Below are 27,707 nucleotides of genomic sequence, written 5' to 3'. Positions count from 1 at the left end.
AAAAATGCATTAAAATCAATTTTAATAAACTAAAGTAAAGAATATGCTGAAACTTGCAATTGTAAGCTACCTTAAAATTCTGATAAATATATTCTTAAAACTCAGTACAGAATAACACTGTTTAAAGGGGGTGTTTTATTATTATTATTATATTTTTTTTTTGGTTTTTAATTGTGATGTGATATATAAAAATAAAAATAAAGTTTTAATATTTTGTATTTTCTTGCTAAAATGCAAAAAATTACCTCAAAAGGCATGGACAACCAGCTGACTCATATTTGTTCTAACATACGCTTTGAGAAAAAGCCAGCGCAGCGCTTGACGAAGAAAACATACTTCTACGAGTTGGCTCACAAGCAAAGGTGTCTAGATTCCAGGACTGGGCCCATCTCAGTGTACGAAGTCCTCCCTTCTCTCTAATTTCCAAATGACTTGTTGGTCTGAGAGCGTTGGAATCGTTGCAGACGCACTCACTGTCTGACGAAAAGTCTCAGAGAGAGAGACAGAGACAGAGTCTGAGACAGAGTAAGCAACGCTAAGAAGCCGCACGGCAATGCAAGACGGCGAAGCGTCCGGTGGTGCCGATCGTGGTACCGCTGGTCGCTCGAGGGTCAGTGCTGCCACCACCTTACAGTCACCGCCTGTGGAACTTTCTTTGGATGTCTCTGGGGTTGATGAGGATGGAATTGAGCCGGGGTCGAGAGCAAAGACGACTGAAAAAGACCCCAGAAAGATCGCCAGGGAGTACGTATTTCAATCTTTCTACTTCGTGTCTCATGTGGGTTGCGCTGTATTTTGCCAGAATGTTCGTCTTTCTTGAACTTAAGTCTTGGTTCTTTTAAATTTTGTTTGTGTGCACGTGATATCTTCGCTGTTCGGCTGCTGGGTAAGTCGAGGAGAGTAAATGTGAAAAAGCAAAGAAAGTTGTGGGTTTTATCTCATTTTGATGGTTTAGTTTCGGAAACGTTAAAATGCTTGGCTAAAGTCTGGCTTAGTTCTTGAGTTTTCAGCTTTCTTCTGGGGTCTCATTGAAACGTACTTTTCTTTTCTATTCCTACATTTTACTTGGGGGATCCCTGTCCTTCCTTAGAAACGTAAGGAATAAGAGAAACGAAATGCTGGGATTTATGCTTTATTCTGATATATTTATATTTTTAAAAGAAATATAAACACAGCTGAAGCAAGCCAATTTTGTTTTCCTCTGCTGGTTTAAATTTTCTCTCAAAATTTTCTTTCCTTTACATCAAATGATGCATTTTTCCCAGATAATAAGAGGAGCTTAACGTGGGGTTTGCTATTTGATACATTTGTTTTCTGAAGGTACCAGTTGGAGCTATGCAAGAAAGCTTTGGAGGAGAATATAATTGTTTATTTGGGGACAGGTTATGGGAAGACCCACATTGCCGTGCTGCTTATATATGAACTGGGTCACTTGATAAGGAAACCCCAGAAGGACATATGTATCTTTCTTGCACCTACGGTGGCTCTGGTTCAGCAGGTGAGCTGCTATTTTACATTTTGGTTGATGTTATAGTTCGTTTTTTCAGTTTTGGGAAATATTTAAGTTTGGGAACATTTTTGTAGTTTATATGGTTGTCACGTTTCCCCTTTTGGAGTGGTGTTACTGCTCCTTGGCTTGGCTGAGGCCGCTCACATACGGGCCATGAGAACAGATTGGGCTGTTGGTTTAGTGCCCACGTATGCAATTTCTCATTATGAACCTAGAGTTCAAGGGCGGGCTGATTCTACATGCTTTATATGTTCACCTTGGAAGGGAGGTTGGAATTTAATAAGTAGAATCATGATTATGCTATGTACTCTTTGAAATATATTAACAACATTGAAATAATGCTAGTACACATTTCCATGTTCTTTTGGTTTAAATTTTATAACTATTGGCATACTTATTTGTTTGATTGTCATCTTAGCTGTGTAGTCTGTTCTATTCTTGTAATTTTCTATGTCCCAAACTTTTTATGCTAAGGTTGTTATTTTCTATTGATTAATTCAGTTGATATTCAAGGCATGATCAGGTTTATTAAAGAGATCTCTTAATTTGAGAGGTGTACTTGGTAACTTATTTTGTAGTCTAAATGTAAAGCCTAAACAGCTATCTTTTCATTTCGTTGTCATATGGCTTTTAATCATTATTATTTTTGTGTCTTAGCAAGCCAGGGTTATAGAAGATTCACTTGATTTCAAGGTTGGGGTCTATTGTGGGAGCTCTAAGCGCTTGAAAAGCCATGAAGACTGGGCAGAAGAGATTGAACAATATGAGGTAGTTATACTCGTGAAGTGATCTAAAATTTAATAGTTATATACATTCTGTATATGTATTGTGTTCACCTTTCTGAGAAATGTTAAGCTATTATTGCACGAATCTGATAATCCAGGTATCATTATCTTTTCATAGATCAAGCTGCCATTAACTGATAAAATGTGTTCACCTTGCTAAGATTTTCTTAAAATCTGCATTAGTTTCACCCTATCTTTTAATAAGAAAGGCCTCAATTAACTGTTTTTATTTGTTCATTCAGCCTCTTGAAAAACCAAATTATATTTCTTTCAGACAATAGAAGTTACTGCTCTCATGGCTGCTTCATCATTCTTGAAATGTTTCTGTTTGTGCTGTTTGTTTTGTGCAGATTCTTGTAATGACACCTCAAACACTTCTTCTCAACTTATATCACTGCTTTATCAAGATGGAGTTCATTGCGCTCCTGATATTTGACGAGTGTCATCATGCTCAAGTCAAAAGCAACCATCCTTATGCAGAAATCATGAAAGTAAAGGGGCTCTTTCTCACACTTGCAACTAACATGCCTCACTTTTTCCTGTATGCTTCTTTCCTTTCAGTTATTTTACATATATTATCTTCATCATTTTGTAGCTCTTCTACAAAACTAATGTTGGAAAACTTCCCCGTATATTTGGCATGACTGCATCTCCAGTTGTAGGAAAAGGTAATGTAATCTTTTGTTTTTGTTTAAAATTCTGGGCTCTAACCTTGATGAGACTGTCTGAATGTACCAGCTCTTTCATAATTTCAATTTACAATTTATGTGGTATGTGTCACTGATACATGGGATTTGACTTGGAGAAGTGTAAATAAAATGAGCTGCAAAAGAGTGCCAGTGATGGATAGTTTCTACCATGCTTACATCCTATTGGGTCGTTGTTTTATTAGAAATATGCAACTAACTTTGCCACTACTCTCCTTTTGGATGATAATGCACAGGAATTTTAAAATTTCTTGAATTAGTAATTTTGAAATTCTCTCGAATAAAATATACTAGTAGTCACATGCTTTTTATTAGTAATTTGGATTTATGTCTGTATGTCTGCTGTGGGTTTATTGTAGGGGAGCCCACCCCTTTTCGGTATTTTGATCACTAGTTGTAACCTTTTCCCTATTTGATTATATATATATATATATATATATATATATATATATATATATATATATATATATATAGGTGAAACCATGTGGTAAAAAAGTTTGAAAATCTGGCATACCAAATTTACATTTTGATATTAGTACTATTAATTGACGCTAATAATAAACCATTAGCGTTGACATGCATTGGTCTCATTTACTATAATTAATTACATATCAAAATACTAATTAACAATCAATTCTTCTAATAGGATTCACTTTACAAAAAGCCATTATATATATTTGTTTTGCTCAATTATTATAATTTTTATATCCCGTTGAAACTTCTTCTCACTTAAATAACTATCAACTGACCCGCAAATTAAAAGCCGGTGGTAGTGGGGCAGAGGCATGAAGCTATTACCAACTAATTTCCTAGAAGACTATACTTCTTCGAATGGTATCACAGAAGGAATTTTGAGAAATAATAGTACTGACCTCATTCGCCATAGTCTTATAGTTTATCAAGTGACTTATAAAAAAAAAAGTTGATCAAGTTTTTAAACATTCAAAGTATTTTTTGATAAGCTTATTTGGCTAGAGTTTTGGTAACAATAAATGAACCAAGTAAACATCATTTTAGGTTGAAAATGTGAATTAGACTACTAGTAAAGTCTAGACAGACTTTTCCAGAAACCTGAGAATGATTCTGCTTTTATTGGGATTTGAAGGGGGGTGGGGCTGTGGAGGTTGAGGGCGGGGTGGGGATAGTGGGAGGATTCCCCTTGTTGTGTAGGCCATTGTCACCCTCAGTCCAAAAGGAGAAAATAGAAAAAAATTGGCCTAATAAAGTTGTTAAGAATTTCTAATGAGAGATTTAATCTGGCATGTGCAATGAACAAGTACTTGATAATCTCAATTCCTTTGCGATATGGCCTATATTATAAAACCTTGCCTTGCTGGCTAATGATAATTCTTGATACACTGTTCTAGTTGTGTAGTTCATGTCTAGAATGTCAATAACTTATGTCTCATTTCATCATACCTTAGTTTTTACTTATTTTGTTACTCTTTTCAGGTGCTTCGGATCATGCAAATTTACCAAAAGTCATTAATAGTCTTGAAAATTTACTTCATGCAAAGGTGGGATGTTGGGACTATTAATTTGAGCTATAATATTGGTTGGATGCAATTCTTTGCTTTCTTTCTATATTAATCATGGTTTAGATAACATTCTCTCTAAACCATCTAGAGAGAATGTTATCTTTACTTATTAAAAAAGAAGATATTGTTAACTGGATTACTTTGGGCCGCTAGAATGGTCTATGTACCTTACAAAGAGCTGTTGCACCTATTAAATTGTCCTCATTTTGTTAATATAAAGAACCATTTTTTAAGGTCCTAGCTATGTTGGGATGAGCGGATCTTGACTAAAAGCTCTTTTTGTGTCCCTTACATAAGCCTCTTTGATTCTATGTTTTTTAGGTTTTGGATTCCATTTTATTTACACTGATTCTCTCCGTGGCCTATGGTTGCTGTTTACCTACTCCATCTTTCTGTGTTGTTTGCGCCAAAGTGTATGATTTGGATCTTTAAACTACATTTAGCATTTGGATCTGATACTGCAAAATCTGTTCGATCAAAGTATTCACTTCATTTTTTACCCTCATTTTTTAGGTTTATTCTGTTGAAAATAAGGAAGAATTGGATAATTTTGTGGCATCTCCTAAACTTAGAATATGTTATTATGACCCCACTATAAATGGCACATCTGGCTCCTATGTGGCATACGGTAGTAAACTTGAACAGCTGAAACGCCAGGTATTTTGTTGTGACATATATTTTAGTCATAACTTGTTTTCCTTCAACTAAGTTTCACTTGTTGCTATCTCCCCGTGATAAGAGCAGTGCATATCAACACTAAATAGGAAGACGGGTGATCATCAAAGTCTACGGAACTTAAAGAAACTAGTTGCGCGAATGCATGAGAACATACTATTCTGTTTGGAAAATCTTGGCCTTTGGGGAGCATTGCAAGTAAGCTCTTGTAGTATCCAACCATTATTATTGGTTCTTCAAAGCATTCATTTTTTTTTTCTCCATAGTTTTGCACTAAATACTTATGTATTTATTGGTCTAAAATTTTTCAAATTTTGTTTTCTGTATCATTTTTTTTGGTGTGTTGGGAAAACTTGAAAGGTTCCTGCCTGCTTATTTCATATCATTTATATGCAATTATATCTAAAAGAAACCCATGCAAATATCTGCAACTTTTCTGGAAAAAAAAAAAAATCTGCATCTTAGCAGAGTTCATGAATGTAGAAAGAGGTTGAATAGGTGTGTGAGAGAGATTGTAGAGAGTGATGAGATGGTAGGAAGGTTGTATGGAGATTACTGTTATATATAGAAAAAGGTTGGGAGCGGGAGGGGTTCATATTGGAGTGGTTCTGGTTTCCTTTTAATTTTTACTTGAAAATTTTATGTTATATTCTCTAGACCTATATAGACATATGTGAATGACTAATAATGCATCATATACATTGAGAGTGGTAAGTGTGGTGAACCTGGACTAATGATGCATCGTAGAAATCAAATATAAGTGCAAATGTTTCGCTCTCTAATGTTTTGAGCTTGAGTGTTTCAACATGTTGTCGATTATGGAGTGATCCATTTCTCAGGTGGTTCTTTTCTTTGGGCTACCACATAACAATGTAATTATAATAAGAATCTGCGATTTAGTTTTAGAGAAACTATTGGGGTGGAATTTTATTAGATTTGGATGTTATAGAAATAAAACTAATTTGAAAATTCTAGCTTAAAATGCTATCATGAAATACTTTGAAGTTTATTAGATGACGCTGGTGAAATATGTTGCTTAATATGAGATATTAACGTGGATGGGTGTGGTAAGAGTTCTTGGGATGAAGCTGTGGAGTAATGTTGGCGCATGTTAACTTTGCAGGCTTTTTTGGTAAGTTAAATGATGTTTGTTTTTAATACCCTTGAAATACTGTACGTGTGTTTTGGTGCATTTCCACTATATACTGTTACTATTTGGACTGCTGCATATTAAGACACTTTTAGGACAGGTCTTGATGCATTCCTTGAAGATGAGAGTCTCATTACCTTTGCTCTTGTAGTTTTGCACCATTCATCTTGTCCATACCACATGAGACCTTTGATTTGGTAGACTAACATGATATATGCATCAAGTGTTCCCTTCCATATATGCATTTTTTTCTTTTCTGTATTGTAGTGCTCTATACCCATATGGGTCTATAAGAACCCTTCCATTGTTCAGCTAGGGTGAGTTAAATTCTTAATGCCAGTTGCTGTCATTTTGTGTTCTTCACTTTGAGGTTGTTGGGATGCTATAATTTACCTTTTCTATCTTTTGTGTTTCCCCATTTTCCAGGCTAGTCAAATTCTTTTAAGTGGTGATCACTCTGAGCGAAATGTATTAATAGAGGTGGAAGGAAACTTCAGTAATGACTCTGTATGTGATAGATATCTATCTCAGGCTGCTGAAGTCTTTGCTTCTGATTGTAAGACAGGTATTTTAATGTGCTTAGAATATTTTTTGGTTGCAGCCTGTAATGTCATCCTGGCATTGTCTCTATTCAAATGACATAACTTACTGTGTATGAGTCATGTCGTTGTTGTGTGCTTTAATATTTTGTTATAAATATTTTCTGTTAATGGAAAATATTACTTATCAAAAAAAAAAAAAAATTGAAATAAAAAATTGGGTTTAAATCAAACATCATTCCTTCCATAGTTAATGGTGGTTTTTTTTTTTTTTTTCCTCTGTAGATGGGATTGCATTTGATTTGTCCTGTGTGGAGATCTTAAAGGAGCCATATTTTTCAAGAAAGCTCTTACGCCTTATTGGAATTCTTTCATCCTTCAGGTTGGTATTGAAGTGTTTATTGCTTCCTTTTATGACAAATGTCCATTGATTATCAGATTTAAATTGATGATATGTGATGGAAGAAAAGAAAATGAAGAGAATCCTAAATAAAGAAGGGCTGTTTTCTTACTACAGCAGCCATCAATTTATTCCACATATTTAGGAAAAAGTTACAATCATTGGGGAGAATATTCTTAGAATGTGATGTAGCCTGACTTGGTAGGTTGCAGCGAAGAACAATAATAAAGCAGTGAATAGGTAATTTTAGATCTTGAGTTTATCAATGATCTGAGAATTCTTCTTGAAAAGCTAGATACTTTCTAGGTTTTGAAGAAAAAAGAGGAATAAACTCAACTGTGAGTAATTCTCATTAATAAAAATCAATAATCAACATAAACTCCCTTTCTCTCGAGGCTATAAGCATATATTTATAGCCCAAAACCTAATAAAATATGACATAAATATCCCCAAAACCCTAAACCTAATAAAATAACGAAATAAAGACTCCTAAAACCCTAACCCTTATAAAATAACAACATAAAGTCGGCTAGAAAATAAAACAAACTGACGGCGCCAGTCCGGACTGGACATATGGCCGTCCAGACGGCCAGACACTTAAACGACAAAAACATGAAATAACATATGGGTTCGGAATACACTCCAATCTACATCATTCTCCCCAGGTTGGAGAGAATTCGTCCTCGAATTTGGCCGGTTCTTCCCACGGTCCTACGACTGTCCAGTCAACTCATTCCATCCTCCTCTTCTCAAAATCACAAGAAGGCCACACCTCATAATAAACATGATGGCCCACACCTCACCTTGCCGAGTAGACTTGCCAAGCTTTGCTCGTACCTTACCCTTCCCAAATGCCATGAGAATCCCCAAAGTACTCACAAAGATCCTTTCACTCTTTGATAGAAAAGTCGTCTCCGCCCCATAGACCTCATCACAACTTTGGTTAAAAGTTTTTGACAAGATAGCATCTACTTCAAGGAAATCAACTTTCAAATCAAAGATTTCTCTTTCAGGACTTTCATCAAACACTTGGTGTATAGAACTCACCTCTTCATCGGGATAGATGTCATAGATTGGTGGAGAGGCCCAATCTACCGAGCAATCTTCTTTAATAAATTCATCTTCCTCCACCACAACTGATTGACTCCTAATCTCCGTCGCCTCTCTAGGCACCATCTTCGCCATCTTCCTAGGTACTTCTTTTTTGTGGAATGTTTTTTTATTTTTTGTGTCACTAAGAACTCTTTGGGTTGCAAGCAACCTTGTAATTCCGGTACATCGAGTTTGAACCTACTCACCCGCCGATTGGCTTGAGTTTGCGCAAAGTGCTGATGTCCCTGCGTTCGGCGCTCCGCAAATAGGTTTCTAGATCCACTCCCTTTGTGACCACACAGGTTGGATATTCCAGTAGTGAGGTCTTCAATTTGATCCCTCATAGCCATGAATTGATCCTCCACGTGTTACCAATGTTCAGCGATAGATTTGCCTTCCGCCTTTGCAAATCGCGGTATTTTTTTGGCAACGACAATTGTTCGGCCCACCACCCATGTGCCGCAAACGAATTGCCGGTTGCTCTTTACGTGTTGTCTTCGTGCGCACGTGCACCTCGTTCATGTCTGCCAAACGGTCGCTCCTCTCCATTCATGGAAAGTAACTTGAGCTCTGATACCAATTGATGCAGCCTGACTTGGTAGGTTGCAGCAAAGAACAACAATAAAGCAGCGGATAGGTAATTCTAGATCTTGAGTCTATCAATGATTTGAGAATTCTTCTTGAAAAGCTAGATACTCTCTAGGTTTTGAAGAAAAAAGAGGAATAAACTCAACTATGAGTAATTCTCATTAATAAAAATCAATAATCAACATAAACTCTCTTTCTCTGGAGGCTATAAGATATATTTATAACCCAAAACCCAAAACCTAATAAAATATGGCATAAATACCCCCAAAACCTTAAACCTAATAAAATAACGAAATAAAGACTTCCAAAACCCTAACCCTAATAAAATAACAACATAAAATCGGCTTGAAAATAAAACAAACTGATGGCGCCAGTCCGGACGGCCATGACACTTAAATGATGACAAAAACATGAAATAACATATGGGTTCAGAATACACTTTGATTTACATCAGAATGACAGCCGCTAGGGCCAGCTACTAGGGGCAGCGGCTCCTTCTACAATGGTACAAGTATTAGATCCTACCATTCTAATGCTCTCCCCTTAAGCTGGAGCATATTTATCATTTAAGCCCAGCTTGGAACAAATTGACGAACCGATTTTTATATAATGACTTTGTCAAAATATCAAGAAGTTGGTTCTCAGACTTGACAAATGGTGTGAGTATGTCTCCACTCAATATCTTGTCTCGGACAAAATGGCAATCTACTTCAATGTGCTTGGTCCTCTCATGGAACACATGTTTGAAGGCAATATATAGAGCAACTTGATTATCACAAATCAGGGCAAGAGGAATAGGTGCCTAGAAGCATATCTCCCAAAGAAAATGTTGTAACCAACTTAACTCACTAGCGGTATGAGCCATAGCTCTGTGCTCTACTTCTGCATTTGATTGTGCAACCATATTATGCTTTTTACTCTTTCATGTTTCGAGATTTCCCTCCAAAATGGTATAATATCCTGTAGTGGATCTTCTATCTGAAGGCAACCCTGCCTAGTCTGTATTAGTGTAGCTTTCCACCTTGAGATGACTATTTTTTTCTAAACAATATGCCATGTCCTGGGGCTCTCTTAAGGTATTGAACAAATACAAATGGTAGCGATGTCAACAACGGTGATGAAGACGATAGTACCCCACGTTATCTTCATACTCACTACATTATTTAAACGCTGAAGCTGTCTAACTCAGATCGACCCAACACGGCAACCCAAAACTGAGAAATGAGGAAAAACTGGACATAATAAAAAGAAAAAAAAAATGGAAGAAATGTAAGCTAAGGCAAGGAATGATCAACCAAGCTCAAATATAATGATGGAAGAAAAGAAAATGGAAGAGAATTGTAAATGAAGAAGGGCTGTTTTCTCACTACAGCAGCCCTCAATCTATTCCATATATGTAGGAGAAAGTTACAATCATTGGGGAGAATATTCTGAGATGACAGCTGCTAAGGCCAGCTGGTAGGGACAGCTGGCTCCTTCTAGAAGGGTACAAATATTAGATCCTAGCGTTCTAACAATATGCCATAACAATTTCTTTGGGAACAGTTTTTTGTGTTTGTCACCATTCACCAGTTGCTTCATTTTCTTTTATGTTTTGTTGTTTGTATACTAGAGGGAAGAGAAATGCTACATGCACTTTCATTCTATCCTGGTTGTGGTCATACTCTCTTTCATCTTCATGTTTATAACATCCATTTTCACTGCTTCAACTATGTGTTTTTAGGCTCTCTCTACTTCTCTTCACTTCTTCTATATAAATTAAATTATTTTTTCTCATTGGCACATTAATTGGTCTTTCTCTTCGGACACTATTGTATTCAAATCTAGTAGGGATTTTTACTGCCACATCAGAGACTGTGCACTTGGGAATGCATGTAGCATTTCTCCTAGAGGGAATATGAAAGTTGCAATTTGATATCCTACCCTGTAGGTGGTGGGGGGGGTGGGGGGGGGGACCTTACGTAGTCCTCTCAGTTTAACTCAGCTCAATTAAGCTTTATTCCCAACTAAATTGTGCTAGCTCCATCGTTCGTTTCACCTTGGGTCGGCAACTTGTATCCATTTCCCGACATTAATTAGTCTTTTTTTGCAGATTGTCAAACCATCTTAGGTGACTTTTTGTCATCTTTTTCTCAATAGGTCTTCCACCTACCTTTGAATGAATTACTTAGTTCCTTACTTTATCTTTCTTGCTGTTCTCTTTCATTCATCTTAACATTCTTATTTACCTATACTCGTTTAACACACATATTATTTCTTAATAGGCCTACATTATATACCCTATACAAATATTATCAGCTACATCTGGGAAGGCATGTGGAGACAGATGAGAAATAAAAGCATATATAAGTAGGGGTGTAAATGAGCCGAGCCTGAGCGAGCTTCCTTTGTTCGGGCTCGGCTCATTTAAATTTTACTTGATCTCGAGCCGAGTTTAAGGACGAGCCAAAAAATTGAGCTGGAGCTCATAATAAGTCGAGCCGAGCCAACTCGCAAGCTGGCTCTTATATTTAATGTTTTTTTATTTTTTATAAATTTAAACTTCAAGTACTCTTAAACATCTCAAGAAACCAGCTTGCATATGAGCATTTGCTTAGCTTGGCTAGCCGAGTATGGATCTTGAATCAATACAACAAGACACTTGGTTTCGAAGAGAGAGGATATGCATCATTTTATAGATAAGCAAACTTGAGGATTGATGTTTTCTTAGCAATGTGGGACAAGTTAACAGGTTGTATTCAGACTATAGTGGGACAACACCTCCTACAAGAAAATATTTTTTCAACGTCTCTCTCTCTCAATCTCCCTCACCAGTCACAGTGCCTGCCACCCCAACTCTCACTTCTCACTCTTTCACTCGCTCACCAGACAGGCAGTGATCCAAAGTGTTTGGGTTTATTTGATTCTTCAATAGTTATTGCCTGTCTCAATCTCCCTCAATAATTTTTGCTTGATTCTTCTTCATTTCGTTTGAGTTTGCTCTAATTGAATCTGAGTCTTTTTAATGATTGCTCTCTCTCCGTGATCACGATTAAGTGGAGAAAGCTTTTTTTGTTTGGGTGAAGAAAACGAGCAACAAAGAATCAGGGATGGAAAGATGGGGAGAGAGAGAAAATAATGTTAAAAAAATTATATACATATATTTGTTATATATGTGTATGTGTGTGTGTATATATATATATTAGGACTGGCAAAACGGGTCGGTGGGTTGACCCGTGATGACCCTCCACCCGTTTAGGGTATACCCAGACACGATCTGTTTAGTTAATGGGTCGACCCACCAAACTCACGACACGAGAATTTCACGGGTCACCCGACATGACCCGTTTAACCCGTTTAATTATTATTATTATTATTATTATTTTTAAATTTTTTTTTTTATTTATTTTTTTTAAACTCCTCTTTCTCTCTCGACTCCGTCTCTCTTTGGTCCGTCTCTGAATGAAGGAGATTTCTTCGAAAGTTTGAAACTCATTTTTGAATGAAGGAGATTTCTAGAGTAAGTCTGTGAGAGTGAGAAAGAGAAGGTGGGAGGCTGGAGCCTGGGACTGGGAGCAAGAAGAAAGAGGAGAAAAAGAAAGGAAAAAGAAATGAAGGGGATTGCGATGGTGAGGTGAGGTTGTTGGTAGAGGAAGATATTATAGTTTGTATGAACGGTTTAGACACAAAAGGCGGAGGCTATATTATTCAACTTATTCAACTTATATTAACCTAATACAAGCATCCTATTATATAGGATTAGGGAAATACCATAAAGACTAAACTACCCCCAAAACCCTAATGACTCAAACCCTAACTCTTCTAACACTCCCCCTCAAGCTGGAGCATATACATCATATGAATCCAGCTTGAAAGATACAAGCAAACGAAAAACAACTAGAAAAACATACTCTAACACTCCCCCTCAAGCTGGAACAGCTTGGAGTACACAATACTAAAATTCATACAAATAACAAGATAACTTAATGAAACTTCAAGGCCGGTCGAAAACTCGTCGGAAACTTCAACAACCAAGCTTTGATCGGATCTCGCCGCAAAACACCAAGGCCGGTCAGATACAACGATCACTTGATCGGGTCTCGCCGTAAAACACCAAGGCCGGTCGGATACATCGATCGCCAACAACCAACAACCATCAACCACATTTCACATGAACAACCAACGAGTTTCGCCGCAAAACAACATGAACCGGGCTATAATGACGCTTACAAGCCTCAAAACAAAGTGAACCATACATGAAACTTGCTGAACCGGTATAGAAACACACCGAACCGGCTGCAAACGAGGCTGAACCGGTCTAAAACCCACTGAATCGAGTCTAAAAGAGAGAACCGGTTCTGGAATGCACTGAACTGGTCTTAAACACACTGAACAGCTAGGAAAACAAGCTGAACCGGTCACAAAACAGCAAGAACCGGACTGGAAACCCATGAACCGGCTTGAAACAACACTGAACCAGGCCTGTAATTTCCTGAACTGGTTTGAAAGCCACTAAACCAGGCCTGAACAGGTTTGAACAGTAATGAAGAGTAATGCGAGCAGCCTTATTCTGGTTTTGAGACTGGGATATCCTTATTCCGGATAGGCGACAGGGAACACCTGTAACCAAACAGTGTCGTCTTCTCCAACAAACACGCTAGAAACCTACCGGTGACGACCAGAAACGTCGGAAAACCGCCGGGGATCACCACAACTGGCGGAAACACCTCAAAACACCACAGAGATTGTCGAAGAACTCAAAAAACACAATTAAACGCCACAAATACACCGGAAACAAGCTGGAAACGATTGGACAGCGCCGGAAAACACCACAAACGGCTGCCGGAGACTTGGAAATTGCTGAAAATTTCCAGATCTTACTGGAAAACCACCGAGAGCCACAGAAAATACAAAACTTATAAAACTAGTACAAAGCACAGCTTTCACGGCAACTTTTTTTTTTTTTTTTCTACAAACGACCATGGACAGCTTCTTTCAGGCACTGCCCGTGTGGGCACTACGCCCACATGGGCGGTGCTGCCACCAGAAGAACACTCACCAACAATAGAACGAGAGATTCAACCAAAACAAAAAGAGTGGAAAAAAAAAAACTATAAACAAAAGAACCAAGGATCTAAAACCCTATGGCTGTGATACCATATTATAGTTTGTATGAACGGTTTAGACACAAAAGGCGGAGGCTATATTATTCAACTTATTCAACTTATATTAACCTAATACAAGCATCCTATTATATAGGATTAGGGAAATACCATAAATACTAAACTACCCCCAAAACCCTAATGACTCAAACCCTAACTCTTCTAACAGAAGAAAAGAGAGAAGGTGGAAGCCTGGGACTGGGACTGGGACTGGGAGCAAGAAGAAAGAGGAGAAAAAGAAATGAAGGAGATGGCAGATGGGGGTGGGCGAGGTTTTCGGCAAAGGAAGAAAAGAGAGGAGAAAAAACAAAGGAAAAAGAAAAGGAACAACTAGTGGGAAATGGGAATTTGGAAACAGTACTCATGCGTTGAGATTAACAAAGGAAAAAGTGAAAAACCACTAGAAGAGGACAGCATTTCATGTGAAGATTCCTCGTGAAAAACAATATTCCATCAGCTGGCATCCACATGCCTTAAAATAAATTTATTTAAAAAAAAAAAAAAAGTTAAACGGGTCTGGTGTGACCTGCGACACGACTTGCCAAACACAAAATAAACGGGTCAACCCATTTATGACCCAAACCCGGTAATTTCGTGTCGTGTTTGTGTCAGATTGTCGGGTCGTGTCAAAATTGCCAGCCATAATATATATATATAAGTAGTTAATAAAAAAATATACGAGTCGAGCCTTATACGAGTTTGCTCACGATCATAACCGAGTCGAGTTGAGCTTGCTTTGTTTAATATTCGAGCCAAGATTTGTGTTCATGAAGCGCCTAATTTAATAATCGAGTTGAGCTTATACGAGCTGATCCCGAGTTCGCTCGCGAACACCCATCATATATATATATGTTTTTTTTTTTTGATAAGTAATGATGCATTAAAGAGCGCAGAGGGGCGCAACCCAAGTACACAGGTAGTATACAAGAGAGCGACTAAGTAAAGGAGAAAGAAGAAGAGAACATAAAAAGAAAATCAGGGACGTTAATCTTTAGGGGAGCAAGCCATCCTGCAGTCCACATAAAGAGCGTATACAAAAAGAAATGAACAATGTCCTTAAGGTTTCTCGACAAATCCTCAAATCCTCAAAGCATCTAGCATTCCTTTCCTTTCATAAGCACCACATAAGACACAGGGGAGCCATCTTCCACACCACCGCGCTTTGGGATTTACCACCCGACCACCAACTAGCTAACATCACCTTGACGCTTCTTGGCATAACCCAACACATGTTGAAACGAGAGAAGATAACATCCCACAAAATGCGCGCAACCCCACAGTGAAGAAAGAGATGATCCACAGACTTCCCTTCCGATTCACACATACAACATCGATTAATCACAAAGATGCCTCTCTTCCTAACATTATCCAAGGTAAGGGATTTCCCAAGGGTGGCCGACCAAGCAAAAAAGTCCACTCTTGAAGGAACCTTAGTACGCCAAATACTTTTCCAGGGGAAATGGTTGGACTCTTTAAGGGTGAGCTTCCTATAAAAGGAGTGAACCTCAAACTTCCCTTTTCTAGAGGGGATCCACCACATTCGATCCTCCCCTTCCCCCTGCAACGAGAGCGAATACAAGAGCGAGAGAAGGGAGGCTAAGGCCATCTCCTCCCAATCATGAATTCTTCGAATAAAGGTAACATTCCAATGAACCATACCATTTATACTCTCCTTGATGTCCGCAATGGAGGCAGCCTTGTTGCTAGCTATATTGAAAAGGCTGGGAAAAGCTTCCTTGAGGGACATTTCGCCGCACCAAATATCCTCCCAAAAATTGACTTTCAGCCCCAAGCCAGGATCCAATCTGAAGTGACATTGAAATGAACTCCAACCCCTGCAAATGTGTTTCCATACCCCACCCCATGCTAACTGCGAGGAATTTTAGAGCGCCAACCACCCCAAAACACCCCATACTTTGCCACTAAAATCCTTCTCCACCAAGCCTCTACTTCATTGGCTAATCTCTACAACCATTTCCCCAAGAGAGCTTGATTAAAAAACCGCAAACTCCGAATCCCTAAACCGCCCTCCGAAATCGGACTACAAATCTCATGCCAGCTGACCAAGTGGATTTTGGGCTCATCGTTGAGCCCCCTCATAAAAAATCCCGTTGAATCTTCTCAATGCGATTCGCCATAGAGATAGGGATAGGGAAGAGGGACAAAAAGTAAGTAGGAAGGTTGGATAAAGTGCTCTTGATGAGGGTGAGCCTAGCCCCCTTGGACAAATACGAACGTTTCCAGGGGGCCTTGTATATATATATATAAAGCAAAACCCTTCCCAGAAGTGCTTTAAAATTGTGACATGTGGCGTGAACCCATTTTTTTTTAAAGGCTAAACCAGTTTTTTAAGGCATAATTTTTTAACCGGATTTTTAAGAGTGAACCGGTTTTTTCTTAAAAAACCGGTCATTAATTGCGTTAGTTATATTTCAAGAGTTTTTCATATATAATTAAGTATTATTAATGTTCGAATCAAATAAGGAAACAAATAATATAAATCAAATTATTATGTATTAATACGTTTAGGATTCTCAAAAAATGAATGAGTATGGTATATTTCAAAAAAAAAAAAAAAAAAGGATTCTAAAAAAAAAAAGAGACGATATATATATAAAAGAAAAAGCCGGTCATTAATTGCATTAATTATATTTCAATATAATTAATTGCGTTAATTATATTTGAATATAATCCCACATGTCATTAATTATATTATAATCCATGTATTCTTTTTGCTATTTTTTTTTCTTTATACTATTCATTTTAAATCATATATACTTATAGGAACAAAGATTTAATTTTTTTTATTTAAAGAAGTGAGATATATTTTTATACGTCTTTTTAACTTTTAATGAAAAATGATGTGTTTAAATTTTAAAATTAAGTTATAATTAAGGGTTATAAGCTAATATATATAAGGCATGGAAATTATATTAGTTGACTAGAGCACTCCATGGATACTTGGTTGTATGTTTTACTTCGTATGAACTTAAAAATTCTTTGTTCTGAATAATCTTTTAGTCTCTTCAAATACTTGAAAAAGGAGCAAGATTCTTCATTAACTTGCATAATTAGTGAACAGCCCATGAATATTTGGTTCTACGCTTCATAACAACTTGAAAATTCTTTGATTCGATATTGTTTTAGTTACTTCAAATAATCAACTATGGAGAAAGATTCTTCAATTTTTCTGATGAAACTTCGATTTTTCATACTTTTTTTTTTTTTTTCATTTCAGGTTACAACCAAATATGAAATGTATAATATTTGTAAATAGGATTGTTACGGCAAGATTGTTGTCATACATACTACAGAAGCTTAAGTTTCTAGGATCTTGGAAGTGTGATTTTCTTGTGGGAGTCCACTCTGGACTAAAAAGTATGTCACGGAAGGCCATGAACAATATTCTTGAGAGATTCCGATCTGGAGAGGTAATGCTTATCTTCAAGGTTTTAACATTGGTTGCTTCTTTTTGATGGCAGGTCAAAATTCATCAAATTTTATGTATGTCTTGTGTTAGCTTAGAGCTTGTTTGGGATTGTGTTAAGAAATAGAGCTTGTCTGTAGAAAAATCTAGAAATAGTTTTCTAGAAAAAGCCTCATGTTAAAGCTTTTCCCCAAATGCAGTTTTGAGCTTTTTTAGAGCAAAAAAGTCAACAAAGTGCTTTTTAAGTTTTTTACCAAATAGATCCATTTTTGCTTGGCACAGCTTTTTATGTACTAAAAGCACATTTTAAGCTTCTTAATGCAATCCCAAACAGGCTGTTAATATATTATAAGACGCATTAGACAAAGTTTGAGCTTGAATTTGATTAGAGCTGAGGGAGAACTCTTCATAAAAGTATATATTGTGCGTACAAGGTGAATGTATTAGATGCAGATCTATTCAATGGACACTTAATGGGTCAGACACGAATGCAAGATTGTTGGTATTCAGATTTTTCTTACATGCTTATTGTTGGACATGTATTCGTTGGAGATTGCTAATGGAATAATGTAACTTACATGTAATTACTGTAAGTTTTTATTACAACAATGCTGTCCATGACTCTGTAACAGCTGTAACTTCATTTATGTTATTAAGTTACAAGCAAAGAACAGAGGGCAGACTAAATTATTTAGGATTTTTACTGAGGAATCATTATCTACTATGATCGATGCAATACTTGTGTACATTAAGTGATGAATGGATGCATATGATATAATATAGCTTTAGGAGCTAGGGCACTCAAGTCTATTAGCGAATTCTTTATTTTTCAGACAGTTTTGGAATATTTATTGTTGCTACTTTGCTGCTAGAGTATAGATATTAATCATTTCTATATCTTGAATAGGTCATTTGTGGCACCCATCAAGTATATAGTAGGTGGAAAATATGTGTGGGCATTAAAGTGTGGCACTCAAATGTGCTTTTATTGTGTAATTAGGAGTAATATTGGACAAAGCTTTGAAGATGGTGATGATGTAAAAATTATGCAAGATATTGACTCTCCAGAGATTAAGGCTGTGTATTAATTTCTATTGGTTGTTGGTTTTGCAGTTAAATCTATTGGTTGCAACTAAAGTTGGTGAAGAAGGACTTGATATTCAGACATGCTGCCTTGTGATTCGGTTTGATCTCCCAGAAACTGTTTCTAGCTTCATACAATCAAGAGGTCGTGCACGAATGCCTCAGTCTGAATATGTCTTTTTGGTGAACAGGTGCTTTTATAAAGCATTTGTTATATGTAACTCCGTCCATTTGGTTCTTTTTCTTCTTCTTCTTTTTCTTGTTCTTCTTCTTCTACTACATGGGAATAACTGTCATTAATGTTGATGTTTCAGTGGCAACGAGAAGGAGCTAGAATTGATAGAAAACTTTCAAAAAGATGAAGATCGAATGAACAAAGAAATTGCTCACCGAACGTCAAATGAAACATTTATTGGTTCTGAAGAAAGAATCTATAGAGTTGTTTCAACTGGTGCTTCTGTCAGCTCTGGATATAGCATCTCATTACTCCACCAGTATTGTGCGAAACTCCCGCATGATGAGTACGCCCTTGTACTAATTATCACAGTTGTTTTACTCCGGAGCCATGAGTCCAATCACTTAAAAGACTGAAATTTGTATTGATCTATTTTTGCAGGTTTTTTCACCCCATCCCACAGTTCTTTTATTTTGATGACTTGGGGGGTACTGTCTGCCACATAAAGTTACCTTCGAATGCTCCAATATATCAAATTGTTGGTACACCACAATCTTCAATGGAAGATGCTAAACAAGATGCTTGTCTAAAAGCAATTGAAACATTGCATAAAATGGGTGCCTTGAATGACTATCTCTTGCCTGGGAAAGATGAAGCAAATGTGGATGGATTGGGGCTGGATTCTTCCGACTCAGATAGCTGCAAAGGTTGATCCATTGAGGCAATTTTCTTTTGAAAGTTTCTTCCCTTCATTATTATGTCATATCAATTATCTTTGATTTTGTATGTTGTCAGATGAGAGCCTACGATGCGAACTACATGAGATGCTTGTACCTGCTGCACTAAGAAAACCATGGACTAACTTGGAAAATCCTGTCAATCTTAACTCTTACTATATAGAATTTAGTCCTGATCCTGAGGATAGGATCTATAAAAAGTTTGGTCTATTTGTCAAAGCACCTCTCCCGGTAGAGGCTGAGAGAATGGAACTTGATCTTCATCTGGCTCGTGGTAGATCTGTGATGACAAAGCTTGTACCATCAGGAATTGCAGAATTTGATAAAAATGAGGTAAATTGTGTTTTTTAGACAAAATTTTAAACTGTGAAACATATTTTCTGACAGTCCCTGACCTATTCTTACAGATTACGTTAGCACAGAATTTTCAAGAAATGTACCTCAAGATCATCCTTGACCGAACAGAATTTATTCCTGAGTTTGTTCCCTTGGGAAAGAATGCTATTTGTAAATCAAGTTCATCAACATTCTACCTGTTGCTTCCAGTAATTTTTCATGATAATGAAAGTACAATAACTGTAGATTGGGAGATTGTTATGAGATGTTTATCGTCCCCAGTTTTCAGGACTTCAGGAGATGCCATGGTTAAAGAACATTTTCCTTTGGATGTTGACTTGCAACTTATCAATGGTTGCAGAAGTATAAGTGATGTTGAGAATAGTTTAGTGTATGCCCCACACAGAAAGGAGTTTTTCTTCATTAGTAACATTGTTCATGGAAAGAATGGATACAGCCCTTATAAAGAATCAGAAACTTCAAGCCACCTGGAGCACTTAGAGCAGTATGTGACTAGACTTTTTGACACTTGGTTGACTATTTATATTTTTATGTGATTTTAGATTCCTCCTCAGCACATTTTATATCAGACTATGCCTAACTTCTGCTTATTGATGTATTTATCAAAAAAAAATTATGATCATTGATGTGAAATTTGTGTGAATTTTAAGAATATATAAATGCAATATATAAAGAACTTCGGCATTCATCTTACAAAATATTCTGTAACTTTTGTTGGTTTTTCTATTTTTTAATTAATATGGCATTTGTTTCCTTAAATGTTGGAAGTTAGGTTTGGTATTCAGCTTAAATACCCTGGACAACCTCTTCTGCATGCAAAACCACTGTTTTGCTTGCATAACTTACTACGCAACCGAAAATCAGAGGATTCAGGTAATTATTTTATTCGTTTTCTGTCATAGTTCTTTCTTTGTTGGGGTTATTGCATGAAGTGATTCATACCTTTTATTTCTATTTTTTTTATAAGTAGTTCATTTCATTGAAAGTGTAGCGAAGCGAAACCCTAGTGAACATGATGTATACAAAGATAGTCCCCCCTAAAGGCTCAAATAAGAACAAAAATCCACAAATTCAGAAAAGTTAGAAAAATAAGAAACATTATATACCCGTCCAATTAAAGAGAGATTGGACTAAAATGTTTTTTTAGATCTTCCTTCGACTTCTCTCAATCTTCAAAACATCTTGTATTCCGCTCTCTCCATTTGGTCCACATTAAGAGGATCAAAACTTTATATGGGGTAGAAACCCTAGTAACCTCCTAATCCTTGACTTATAATACTGTCAATATTACCATTTATCAAAGCCTAAGTATAAGAACTCGGAAATGACAAATTCCATAATTTTTTGCTGCTAAAGTGGTGTGAATCGTGTGAATGATACTTGTGCTACAGTAATTTGACTCTTTAATTTAAATTAAAAAGCATAAAAAAGGATGGCTAGCAATTATAAGTAATATTTTAGCGGATGCTCCAAATTCATTGGGTAAATGGTTACTTAATATTGAAATTGTTAATGTGAGAGACTGAGGTTCAATGACAAGATTTGTAATTGAAGGGGACCATGTTCAAACACATGCTATCTTGACTGTGCCACTTGCATAATTTCATGGAAGTGGCCTAAAGGGTAAAGTGTCTAAAAAAAATTAGATTTTTTTTTTTTTTTTCAAAAAAGGAGGGTTAGGGGCCGGAACCGCCAACACTTAACCTAGAGTAAATCATGTGTTACATGGTCGACCAAGTATGGAGCAGCTGTAGAAATATTAATAATGTTTGTTAGATTGAAAAAGCTTAAAACTTAGCATCATATTGATACCCAACATATTATGTCTAAGCAAAGGTACTTTCATTCTAGCTGAATCTCCCTAGTACACGTTACCCTTTTGTTGTTTTTTTGTTTTCTTTATGTTAAGTTGCCAATTGTTTTAAAAGCTTAAACTAATAAGAAATGGTAAATTTAATTAATAATAAAATATTTTAAAAAAATATGATTATAAGATAAGCTTCTTGCTTAATTTTGGAGTCATCTTAATGTCTCTTATAACTCTCTCTCAAATTATTTTTTATAAGCTTTAATTGTCAAAAACAGGAGCACATGAACTGGAGGAGTACTTTATTGATTTGCCTCCCGAGCTATGTCAGTTGAAAATCATAGGCTTTTCCAAAGATATTGGGAGTTCAATATCTTTGTTACCATCAATCATGCATCGTCTGGAAAACTTGCTTGTGGCCATTGAACTGAAGCACACATTATCTGCTGCATTTCCTGAAGGAGCTGAAGTTACTTGCAATAGAGTAAGGCCTTCCTGCATGTGGTATTAACTTGAGTATTGGCTTTGATAAGCTTTGCTAATTAAACTTAATTGTGCATGACCTCAATTGTCCATGGTCTATTTGTTGGTGTCAATATTTACATGGACCTTAATTGCTGCTAAAAACTATGAATGTTTTTATTAGGTTCTAGAAGCGCTTACCACCGAAAAGTGCCAGGAGCGCTTTTCCCTTGAAAGGCTAGCGCTTACCACCGAGAAGTGCCAGGAGCGCCTTTCCCTTGAAAGGCTTGAAATACTTGGGGATGCTTTTCTAAAATTTGCTGTTGGGCGGCACCTTTTTCTTTTGCATGATACCCTTGATGAAGGAGAACTTACAAGGAAACGTTCTGATTTTGTAAACAATTCCAATTTGTACAGACTAGCAATTAGACGCAACTTGCAGGTATGATTGAATTTTAGAATGTGATTTTTATTTCTGAATTATGAATTTATATCATACTTTTTTCTTAAGTATTATTTTGTCATTCTTTACTTTGATATATTTATTGGTATGGTTTGTTCTACCTCCACTTGATATAATGTAGGAAAAAGTTCACATACTTCCTTTAAACTACCATTCAATTTGACACTGTTTTCTTCAAACTTTCAATTGCGACAATGTCCTCCCTTAAACTACAAAAAAATTGACAATGTCCCCCCAAGAGGTTTAAATGGTGTTTGGCATGGCACTTGTCTCCTTTCTGAATAAATAAATGTTGTCTTCTCTCTCTCTCTGTGGTCTGGCCAACACCCAACTTATCTGATATTTGAGAAATTTGTTGGCTAATATTGTTTCCACTAACCAATACTACCTGTCTGCTATTGCTGCATGTAAAAATTTCAGTTGGTAAAAATAATACCCTCTAAATTACCGATATGTTCTTTGAGTAGGTTGTATTATCTAAGTGCATAAGTGTTGACTCTTATTTCAGGTATACATACGTGATATTCCATTTGATCCCTGCCAATTCTTTGCTTTGGGCCACCCTTGTCCTGTAATTTGTAACAAGGAAACAGAAGGCAATATTCATTCCCGACATTCAAGTAGTCAAGCAGATGATGCTAGTTATTGTGGAGTCAGATGCAGTAAAGGACACCACTGGTTACATAAGAAAACAATAGCTGATGTGGTTGAAGCTCTTGTTGGAGCATTCATAGTTGATGGTGGCTTCAATGCCGCAACTTCCTTTCTTCGATGGATTGGCATACAAGTGGACTTTGAAGCCTCACAAGTTGTTAATGCCTGCATATCAAGCACTAGCTACATCCCACTTGCTGCTTGTCTGGACATTGCTGCCCTTGAAAATTTACTAGGGTATCAGTTTCTCCACAGAGGCCTGCTTATACAGGCATTTGTACATCCTTCTTACAACAACCATGGAGGAGGCTGCTATCAGGTATGTACTACGTCTCTTTTCTACTTCAGATGTTAGAAAACAATGATTCCTCTCTGCATATTTGGGAGAGTGCCCATAGAATTCGGCGTTTTGTATTTTGATACTTAATTTGTAAGAATTTATTCTTCTGAGCAGAGATTGGAGTTTCTTGGAGATGCTGTCTTGGATTACTTAATCACATCATATCTTTATTCAGTTTATCCAAAATTGAAGCCTGGCCAACTGACAGATCTAAGATCAGTGTTTGTGAATAATAAGGCCTTTGCCAATGTTGCAGTAGATCGATCTTTCCACAAATATCTTATTTTTGATTCCAGTGGCCTCACCGAGGCCATCAATACTTATGTGGACTCAATGAAAACACATGTGCCAGAAGGGAGTCTTATTGAGGGGCCGAAATGTCCAAAGGTATAAATTTCAAACTTTTGTTCATTTTTGTTGTGGCTTAGTGATATGACCTCTTTGGGGTTTCACGGGAGGAGGGTGTTGTTTCAATTTGATTGGGAACCTTACGCAGGTCCTTACATAGGCTTTACATGGAAATTCTTGGAAAACATGTCTAATTCCTAAGATATTTGCAATGTCAAATTAAAGGAAACTTAAAAATGTAAAAATTGTGTGTAAATCAAGGTTAAAAATTATGTCTAGTTTCTAATGTTTAAAAAGAAAAGTAAGAATGTTAGCATTTTATCTCTAGTTTCTAATGGTTTCGCTTATTGCCCCAGGTTTTAGGTGACTTGGTAGAGTCTTGTCTGGGTGCCATTCTTCTTGATACAGGGTTTAATATGGACCTAGTATGGACGATAGCGCTTTCCTTTTTGGATCCAATCATGAGGTTCTCTAGTCTACAAGTCAGTCCTATTCGGGAACTGCAAGAACTTTGCCAAGCTTATAATTTGGATCTACAGTTTGTAGCGTCAAAGAAGGGTAGAATGTCTTCGGTTGAAGCACAAGTGAATGGAACAGATGTTTGTACAACTGCTTCTGCAGTTAACTTGAACAAGAAAGATGCTATTAGAATTGCTTCGCAAAAAATATTCACAAAGCTGAAGGTACAACCTGTTTGCTTTCTGTATGCTTTTCTGTCCTGCTGTCTCAACCCTATCAAATTCTACACTGTAAGAAGTGAATATAGCTCCTATCAGATTAGGGAGTAAACATCGTTATTTGGCTTATCTGCTTCAACCCCCCCTCCTCTCCCAAATGAAAAAAATAAGAATGCCTTCTTTCATTTCATTTGTTTTTGTTTTGAGCCTGGTATTTTGTATTTGGGTAAATTACAGTTTGGCCACCCTCCCCAACAACTACCACTCCATTTGCACCTCTAAATTTTAACTCACTGCAACTCGCCCCAGCGAACTACCATTTTGTTCCGAGTTGCACCCCAGGTCAGATTGGGCCGTTGAAGTTGACAGAATCCGTCACACGTGAGACTCACTGCAACTTTGACTCATTTCCCTCCCCCTGTCAAAGGTACCATCTCATTTGCAATCACCTCAAAACTTTGACTCACTGCTACTTGCCTCAAACATGTGATGTGTTTTCGTCCGCATTTAACGGCCCAATCTAACCCAGGATGCAATTTGGAACAAAATGGCAGTGCGCAAGGGGGAGTTGCAGTGAGTCAAAGTTTAGATGTATGAATGCAAATGAAGTGGTAATTTGGGAGGGCAAAGTATAATTGATCCTTTCTATTTTATGGTAGTTGTCTTGTTTTATTAATACTTAAGCACTCTGAAAAAGTGATTGGTAGAATAATATTATCATCTTTTATTTATCCAGAAACCTCATCTACATTGTTCATACTACAGACACATTATTTTGTTGTTTATTGAACTATCGACTAGCTTTGTCCCCCCCTCCCTCTCTTTTCTCCTTGTATGTAACTTCAATTTCTGGTGCTCATCGACTGTGGGTTTGTGCAGGCTAAGGGCTACATACCCAAATCAAAAACTTTGGAGGAAGTTTTGAAGTCAAGCTGCAAGATGGAAGCCAAACTGATTGGATATAACGAACCACCTATTGATGTAAATACCCCTGATGCCATTGGATTTGAAAAATTAACGGTACAGCCATTTTGCAGAGATTTTGAGCCCCAAATCCGTCCCCTGACTAAAGCGTCTATCATAGCACCTGTTATTAAAAAACCATTGGGAGCCTTAAGAGGACAGCCTTCTGGGACAGTTGAAAATCATAGCTGTGACCCTGACTCACAGACCACAGGTATAGTTATTGTTGTTGCAGGGTATCAAGTATGCAGTTTCATTCTCGTTCTCTAAACTTAAAATAATCTTCCAGGTGGGTCACACAAAGGAACAGCAAGATCACGTTTGCGTGAACTCTGTGCTGCTAATTGTTGGCAACCCCCTTCATTTGAATGTTGCAGCGAGGAAGGACCAAGCCACTTAAAGTTGTAAGTTCATGATTTTTCCTTCTTTTTTTTTTTTGCCAGGGGCTGGGAGGGTGACGTGGGGTTGTAAAGTCTGTTATCATGGACTTATAATTGTGAGTCCATAATAATATTGACCTTTTGTTTTTTATTCAGGACTTAAATGTCATTTAACAACTAAAATGGAAGTTGAATAAGTCCAGTTTTGTTGAACTTGATGTCAGTGCTCCATTTGTTCTAATAGAAAATGGAATTGGCTCAGTTTTGTTGAATGACAGTCTTGTGTATACAATGTTTTTATGCCATATCACTGAGTAATTTGCATAACTTGAGATGGTCTAGCATGCCATCCAGCCCATTTTTTGGACAGTGGCCACCCAAAAAGAATAATAAAATAGAAAAACCAATTCCTGTCATTATGAAGTGTGGAATTGTTATGAAAAACTTGCCACGCTTTCGCAACTGGTTTTGTAGCCATCAAAGGCATGGTGATGCAACTACATCTTTCAACTATATGAATAGAGTAATGCTGCTCTTCACCTTCATTTATTACACATTTTGACAATGATTGATTTAGTGTATTTTAAGTAGCTAACATTTGTTTTGTTAAGTGACTAATATGGGAAGCCACTTAAAACACATCACATCAACCGGTATGAAGAGTAGCATAATAATGTTTCCTTCTTGACATATCCATTAGTTGGCTTCCAAATAAAATTTTCAAGCGACATAGAGTGTAATTAATCCCTGAGAAAAGCAGTTTCTACTAGTTTTATTGGCAAAAGTTAATTATTTTAGTTTTTCAAAAATTGGATTATTTGTTATTAGTTTTCCCCATTGCAGGAACCATTGTATTTTCTGTTCAATTTGCTTCCTTTTTTTAAGTGACAAACGAATATCAGCTGAACTCCTTATTGATTTGGCTACTTCTTCAATGCTCAATTCGGGCATTTTGCAGATTTACTTTCAAGGTCGTCGTGGAGATAGAAGATGAGCAAGATGTGGTTTTGGAGTGCTTTGGAGCACCCCGGTCGAAAAAGAAAGATGCAGAAGAGCATGCAGCAGAAGGGGCTCTTTGGTACTTAAAGCACGATGGATTCATGCTTGAGAACGACTAACATACACAATTTTTGCTGATGAGATAAGGGAACCTCGATGCAGCCACAGTTTCTGTAAGTCATTGAAGATCTCAATGCAGCAAGCTTTAGACTGAATCTAACAACTTAAAGTTGCAATATCTAACTATACATCAAACATGTTAATATAATTGTAAATGATGGTGAATATAGAATTGACTTCCACTTGTATGGAAGGCATGAATCATTGTAGTGAGTGCTCACAGTGTAAAATGACTTATCAAAAGCTTAAAAAAAACGTGTTCATCCGATTCTCTAAGCCAAGTGTGGAGAAACACTGTGCATCAATGCATGAGTATTTTCTTTCTTTTTGTCTCCCTCTCTTTTTCATTATTATTTCTATGTAGCTTTGATTAGCTATTTTAGATAGAAATTTAGAAACCCCCCATTGACCCAATATTGGTAGTACTTGTTATATTTACAGTTTGAAAAATACAACTATACGATAGTTTTTCCCTTTTTGTTCCAAGTAAACTGTGTATTCGTTCAATTTTTTGCTTTAACCGGAGATTTTCTCCGATCTCACAAGTCGCAATCTTTTCCATTTAGTTTTACACACGAGATCTCTAGTGA

At 36.9% G+C, this 27,707-nt stretch overlaps 1 protein-coding gene across 1 annotated transcript; it reads left to right on the top strand.

Annotated features, from left to right (window-relative positions):
- Positions 1-366: 366 nt before the first annotated feature.
- LOC132184103 (dicer-like protein 4) lies at positions 367-27,441 on the top strand. The gene is made up of 25 exons (XM_059597601.1): positions 367-744; positions 1,321-1,498; positions 2,168-2,278; positions 2,646-2,786; positions 2,891-2,963; positions 4,455-4,519; positions 5,054-5,197; positions 5,285-5,413; positions 6,792-6,930; positions 7,190-7,286; positions 17,364-17,556; positions 18,666-18,826; positions 18,950-19,156; positions 19,252-19,517; positions 19,606-19,880; positions 19,955-20,388; positions 20,677-20,777; positions 21,990-22,195; positions 22,358-22,615; positions 23,145-23,609; positions 23,745-24,017; positions 24,335-24,661; positions 25,535-25,832; positions 25,908-26,022; positions 26,957-27,441. The coding sequence occupies exons 1-25, from the start codon at positions 554-556 to the stop codon at positions 27,114-27,116; spliced, it is 5,007 nt and encodes a 1,668-aa protein (XP_059453584.1). The 5' UTR covers positions 367-553; the 3' UTR covers positions 27,117-27,441.
- Positions 27,442-27,707: the final 266 nt, after the last annotated feature.

The sequence above is a fragment of the Corylus avellana genome, chromosome ca6, assembly GCF_901000735.1.
Source record: "Corylus avellana chromosome ca6, CavTom2PMs-1.0".
NCBI lineage: Eukaryota > Viridiplantae > Streptophyta > Magnoliopsida > Fagales > Betulaceae > Corylus > Corylus avellana.
This window is presented reverse-complemented; position numbering and strand designations above follow the sequence as displayed.